At 38.0% G+C, this 6,723-nt stretch overlaps 1 protein-coding gene across 2 annotated transcripts; it reads left to right on the forward strand.

Moving 5' to 3' along the window:
* Positions 1 to 2,345: 2,345 nt before the first annotated feature.
* LOC147277508 (uncharacterized) lies at positions 2,346 to 4,673 on the forward strand. Of its 2 annotated transcripts, XM_086255255.1 has the most exons (2): positions 2,346 to 3,733; positions 3,812 to 4,673. In XM_086255255.1, the coding sequence occupies exons 1-2, from the start codon at positions 2,346 to 2,348 to the stop codon at positions 4,671 to 4,673; spliced, it is 2,250 nt and encodes a 749-aa protein (XP_086111381.1). The 2 variants fall into 2 exon arrangements, with proteins under 2 accessions (XP_086111381.1, XP_086111382.1); XM_086255256.1 differs by having other exon boundaries at positions 2,436 to 4,673.
* Positions 4,674 to 6,723: the final 2,050 nt, after the last annotated feature.

Genomic DNA, 6,723 nt, shown 5'->3' on the forward strand with positions numbered 1-6,723 from the left:
AAGGGTAATTTTGTCAAAACCTTATAAAATTTAACTAACACCCATCATATGTGGGTCAAAGGACAAAAATGTCAAATGGAAAATGCTGAAATCAAAGGGGCCAATATATTTGTGACATAATCTAAAAAACTACATTTAAATTTGGTAGTTCAATTGAAATATTATATGATCTTTATATTATACCAAAAATTATTGAAATTTGATATTTAATCATAATTTTCTAATAAAATATTAGAGAATTTCTTTTCAATATTTTTTTCATCAACTTTTTTTTATTACTTAAGATTTCCATATAGGAATAATAGTCTATTATTATTGGAGAAAGCGGTTTGATTATAAGTAGGCAACCACACATACTAGTGTCGAAATCAAATATGTATTTTAGTGTGTGATGAGTGTGCATTTTGCATCACTTTATGATACTAATTCCTTAACCTAGAGTGTTAGAACTCGATATTTTGTGTTTCTTGTCTTGTTTTTGTGTTTTCAGGTCAAATGAAGCAGAAATAAGAAAAGGAAGCAAATTGAGCCATTTTGGGACATTTCTTGGTCAAACTAGGAAAACGAGTGAAATCCTGGTCAAACCAGGAAAAGTATAGAAATCCTAGTCAAATGAGGATTCCTAGTCACACTAGGAAACATCAAGTCCAGAACCATCATTGTGGAGCCAGAAATGAGAAATCCTGATTGAAATAGGAAATCCTGGTTGAACTAAGAAACCTAACCATATTAGGGAAATGAGTCCTAATGACACTAGGAGACCCCAGGGGCAATATAGTCATTACAAGAAGTCGAAATGGATAAGAAATCCTTCATTTACAAGAAATCCTAGTTGCACTAAGAAATGTTGGTCAAAGTCAACTCTACAAAGTCAAGGTTCCAGAAGCTTCCAAAAGGTGGTGGACATCCATGGAAATGAATAGAGGGAAGAAATGAATTCAAATTCAAATAGAAATGAGGGGCAAAATGGGAAGTCAAAGTCAATGGTCAAGGGTCAAAGATGACAAGTCAACAAGTCAACAAGTCAAATGGGTCATGGGCCTATGGGATGCCGAAGTCAGATGGGCCATGCATGCATACATGCGCCAAACCCTAGCAGCCCAAGCCCAATGCGCATAGTCCAAGGTGGCAGCCCATGCATGCGCATGCATGCCATGCAAGCTACTTAAGCCCAACATGCAAGCCCAATGTGCAAGCCTCAAGGTGATAGCCCATGGAGTAAACCCTAGCCCACATTGTGCAAGCCCAATGCGCCAAGACTTCAGCCCAAGACCAGCAGCCAGGGACGGACGCACAGCCAAGGTTGGGGGGTCGGGCGACCCCCCGAACGGCGGAGCACGCAAGCTTAGACTCGTCCACGGCGACGCCAGCGACCCCCCGACGCGAAGAAGGCGACCCCCCGACCCCGACGGCTCGACGTGAAGAAGGCGACCTCCAGGGCGCCAGCCTCCAGCCTTCCAGCAGCCATCGTCGCCATCGCCAACTCGCCATGATTGCGTCCCTGGTTCGGTGTTCCTGAAATTCTGAGAAACAGAGAGAGTCGAGAGAGAAGAGAAACAGTTTCGGGCTGAAGACTTGAAGAGTGAAGACAGTGAAGACTGAAGAGGGGGCTGGGCAGCTGGGCTAGTGGGCTGTGGGCTTTTAATTTTTTTTTAAGTTCCTACTCAAAACGACGTCGTTTTGAGCTAGGAGTTTAAAAAAACAAAAGACTACCCAGGCAGACAGGCAGTGACCCGTGTGTGGCTGTGTAATTGTCTGCTGTTTGCCTGTTTCAGCTTCTTCCCCAAATCGAATCCCCTCATTCAAACCCACACAGACAGAGCCTAAGTGCCCAACCCAGCTAGCCGTGAGTCTTTGACGCCGTCGCCCCTGTTGCCCGCCGTCGCCCCTGCTGGCTGCTGCCCAGTGTCCCTCAAAACTCAAGTTTGAAGTTCCAATTTTATTTTTTCAAGTAAGTTTAAAGTTTCAAACCCTAATTCCTAATTCTCAATTCACTTTAAATTTATAATATATGTTGTTTTTTAATTAATTGATAAGATTATTGTAATGAAATTAGACTAATTAGTGGTTTCTTGAATCTTGATGTTGATTTAATTATTGGTTGATTAATTGATTATGGGTTTTTATTGTATATTTGTATTAATATGATTATTGATTTATTGGATTGTTGGATTGTTGTTGATTATTGTTATTACTTTCATAATTTGATTAATTAATTATGAGTTTTTATTATATTAAGTTGATTATTGGATTTTGGCTAATTATTGTTATTACTTTGATAAATTTGATAAATTGATTATTGGACTTTAATTGATTATTGAAAATTGGTTTACATGTGTAGAATTATGGAACGATTTTTTAAGAGAAAATGTCCAACGGGTAGTTCAAATAATTCGGTTAATTCAAGTTTTGGTAAAACTTTAAGTGGGTTAGATGATATTTTGGCTAATCTTCAAGCAGACCCTGGATTAAGAACTCAAATGGCGGATTATAGCCCTAATATTCGAGATGAGATCCGAAGAGCATATCTACAAAAGGGACCTTGTCAACCTAGAGGTCATATATTCCCACAAATTAATCAATCGGGAATTGATCGACGCTTCATTGCCCAATGGTTTGATGAGTTTGATTGGTTGGAGTATAGTCAATCTAAGGATGCCGCATTTTGCCTTTATTGCTATCTATTTAAATCCAATTTTGAACAAGCGGGTAGTGACGTCTTTACTGGGGTAGGCTTCAGGAATTGGAAGAAAGGGAGAGAAAAGTTTAGCACGCATGTTGGGCCGGTTGACAGTGTTCACAATCGATCTAGAGAAGCTGCTATGAATCTAATGAACCAAAATTCACATATTGAAACAGTTGTGCAAAAACAGTCAGACAAAGCTCGTATTGCTTATCGCACTTGCTTGAATGCATCAATTGATTGCACAAAGTTTTTGTTGCGACAAGGACTTTCTTTTCGTGGCAATGATGAAAGTGCCACTTCAAGCAATAGGGGGAATTATTTGGAGCTTTTGCAATTTCTTGCAGATCATGATGAGAAAGTTAAGGCCGTTGTGTTGGAGAATGCCCCGGGGAATCTCAAGTTAGTAGCTCCTTCAATTCAAAAAGATCTTGTTAATGCATGTGCCATGGAAACCATTGGGGTTATCATGAATGATATGAAAGATCGACTTTTTTCTATATTGGTGGATGATTCACGTGATATTTCAATAAAGGAGCAAATGGCTATGGTGTTGCGTTATGTGGACGACAAAGGGCAAGTAATTGAAAGGTTTGTGGGGGTCCAACATGTTGCCGAAACCACTTCTAGTGCACTAAAGGATGCCATTGATGCATTCTTTTCTTTCAACAAATTGAGCTTTTCCAAGATACGAGGGCAAGGTTATGATGGAGCTAGTAATATGAGAGGTGAGTTCAATGGCCTTAAAACAAAGATTTTGAGAGAACAACCTTGTGCATTTTATGTTCATTGCTTTGCTCATCAACTTCAACTAGCTCTTGTTGCCATTGCAAAGAAAAATGCCGACATTGCCACTTTTTTCACATCTTGTAATAGTGTGGTTAATATTGTTGGAGCATCTTGTAAGCGTCGTGATGCATTGAGAGAACAACTCCAAAAAGAGCTTATGGAAGCCTTTGAAAATGATTGTCTTCAAACGGGTCGAGGCTTAAATCAAGAATCTAGTCTCAAACGTGCCGGTGATACACGTTGGAACTCCCATTATGGTACGTTGATTAGTTTGATTTCTATGTTTGCATCGGTTGTGAAGGTGCTTGAATTGATTGTTGATGATCGCTACAATGATAGTGTGGGTGAAGCAAATAGATTATTGGGAGAAATGTTATCTTTTCAGTTTGTGTTTCACCTATTTTTGATGAGATCTATATTGGGAATCACAAATGCTTTGTCAAAAGCATTACAAAAGAAAGATCAAGAGATTGTGAGTGCAATGGCTTTAGTCAAAGCATGTAAGGAAAGACTACACTATATGAGAAATAATGAGTTTGATCTTTTGGTTGATCAAGTAGCTTCTTTTTGTGCTAAAAATCATATTGAGGTTCCTAACATGGATGAGACATATGTAGCTCGAGGGAGATCACGGCGCAATGCTCCAATAAAAACATATCATCATCATTATCGTGATGAGCAACTTGTGGAATTGGAGGATCGCTTCAATGAGGTAAATAGTGAGTTACTTATTTGCTTGGCATGTTTGAGTCTGGATAATTCTTTCGTCGCTTTTGACATACAAAAGTTACTTCGTCTTGCTCAATTTTATCCTCAAGATTTTTCGGATCGAGATCTATTGGCACTTGAAGATCAACTTAGGATTTATATTCATCATATGCGTTCAAGTAGTGATTTTTCAGAATTGAAAGGGATTGGTGATCTTGCGAAAAAATTGGTGGAGAAAGGGTTGGATCGGACATATACTTATGTGTATTTGCTTATTACATTGGCTTTGGTTTTACCGGTTGCAACTGCTTCAGTGGAGAGGGCATTTTCCGCCATGAATATTATTAAGGGTCCACTCCGCAACAAAATGGGAGATCAATGGTTGAGCGATAGCTTAATTGTTTACATTGAGAAAGATGTTTTTGATTGTATTGATAATGAAGCTATAATGGCGCGTTTTCAGAATATGAAAACTCGTCGTGGACAATTGTAACTTGTATGTTTTTATTATGAATTATAAATGAGACAACTATCATTTAATTTTTTAGTGTTATTTTCGTAAAAAAAATTTATGGCATTGTGTACACTATGACCCCCCGGAATCAAATTCCTGGATCCGTCACTGCCAGCAGCCATGCGCAAGGACAAGAGGAACCCTAGCTAAGCTAGGCGTGAGTCACTTAAGCCCACAAGGCCTAGCCTTGCCGCAAGCCCACATGCTCCTAACCCTAGCTACTGCCGCAAGTCTTCTTCTTCTTGCCTCTCAAGGATTGCACCTCTATAAATATGTCATATACTTCAGAACCCTAGAGCTCTTGCTTCCTAGTTTAATTTTTAGTTTTTAGGTTTTATTTTTCAGAAAGTTAGAGAGAGAGAGTGCCAAAATTCAGAGGGAGTTAGAGAAAGAAGGTGGCGTGACAAGTGAGAGAGAGAAGGAACCAGCCCTTGCCGCAAGCCCTATCTCACCTTGCCATGAGTTCCTCCTGCTTGCTAGGTGCCTCCTTCTTCCTCTCTCCTTGCCGCAGCCACCATTGTGATGTTTCTCTGATTTTTGTTTTCTTTTTCCTTCTAGAACTCTGATTTCATACTTAGTTTAAGATTCTGATTTTTATGTTTAGTTTATGTTTTTGAATTAATATTAGTTTGTGTTTCTGAATTGTGCACCAATATGAATTGGGATTTTATTATTAGTTGCTGTTTTCTTTTATTTAATTTAATTATGTAAGTTTATTTATTCTATCTTGCATGTTAGTTGTAGGTTGATTAATGGATTTGCATGCTTTAACAAATCGTTTATCCGTCTCTTGGTCTGTTAGTTTGATGTTTACATGTATTAAATTTTCATTATCTATTTGAACCCGTCACTAGTTGTTTGCATCCTTTGACTGGCCACCTTAGGGTAATTGCATCTAGTTTAATTGTTAGGTTTAGCTGTGAAATAGTCAAAGACACTAAACCACAAGTAACAAGGGAATAAGAGATTATTCTTGGTAATGGGGTTGGGCGACCTCTATAAAGAAATAGTCAAAGCTTATATGTTGTGCATGTTTGACGTTCTCACGGATCTTAATGACTCTTACATGGGTAACAGCTGCCTTAGCTTGAACTAGGGAACATGTAAGTTAACTGATTAAGGAAGGCCCAAGAAGCTCTTAGTTTATGCATTAGGAGAACAATTGCGAGAAAGTAACTAGCCAAACCTTTTTAGCAGTCAAACTTTAATACATTGTGTTCAAATTAATTGTCATTAGCCTTGGATGGTTATTGCATGCTTATCTGATTTGAAACTGAAAACTTAACATTACAAGATAGAATAAATGGTGTGTGCGTGTGGTGTGGTGTGTGTGTGTTTCCATCTTTCCAAAAACCCTCATTTAGTTATTCTATTGATTAATTGAATTAATTTGTTGTGTATTAACCATTCCTTGTGGGATCGATCTCGTGCTTGTACGCTTTGTTACTGATGCGATTCGTGCACTTGCAAGCATACTTGAAATGAAATAGATGTTTATTTTGTTCTAAGAAAACATTCAACAGTGTGTGACAAACTAGAAGATCATTCAGAAGTCTTTGAGCCTGATGTAAAATTAGATATTACTATTGTAATTAATTTGCTCATCGATCTATTGTTCTTTGGCCAGATTCAAAGTTATCATTGATTCTAGGATTAAATGGAGCGACATCAGGGCATTGCTCAAAAGTTATATATACATGTTGTTATGGATGATATTAAAGTTTTGATGTCTTTTATTACTTTGTAAAGTATTATATTCTTCAAAAGAATGTAATCCTTCAGCCCACTCCTCAATACATACACTGGTCTTATAATTAATGCTTCATGCCATGCACACAAGCTCGATTCCTTTCTCTCCCACAAAGTCTCTCATCCCAAAACCCATCAAAACTTAATGAAAGGTTTAAAAGAGAGGAATGGTTTGAAAAGAGAAGATATATATTAAACCAAATCCAAGCATCTCACAATTAAATTTCCAAACACTTTCAATGCAAAAAGACTTGGATCACACATATAAAAGCTTAATGAA

This window comes from Dryas octopetala, chromosome 8 (assembly GCF_963921425.1).
Source record: "Dryas octopetala chromosome 8, drDryOcto1.1, whole genome shotgun sequence".
In the NCBI taxonomy this organism is placed as follows: domain Eukaryota; kingdom Viridiplantae; phylum Streptophyta; class Magnoliopsida; order Rosales; family Rosaceae; genus Dryas; species Dryas octopetala.

Excerpts from the sequence above, each read along its gene's own strand:
- LOC147277508 (XM_086255255.1), top strand. The coding sequence starts at position 2,346 with ATGGAACGATTTTTTAAGAGAAAATGTCCAACGGGTAGTTCAAATAAT. Across the intron at positions 3,734-3,811 it reads TGGAACTCCCATTATGGTAC|TGTGGGTGAAGCAAATAGAT; the intron begins GTTGATTAGTTT and ends CTACAATGATAG.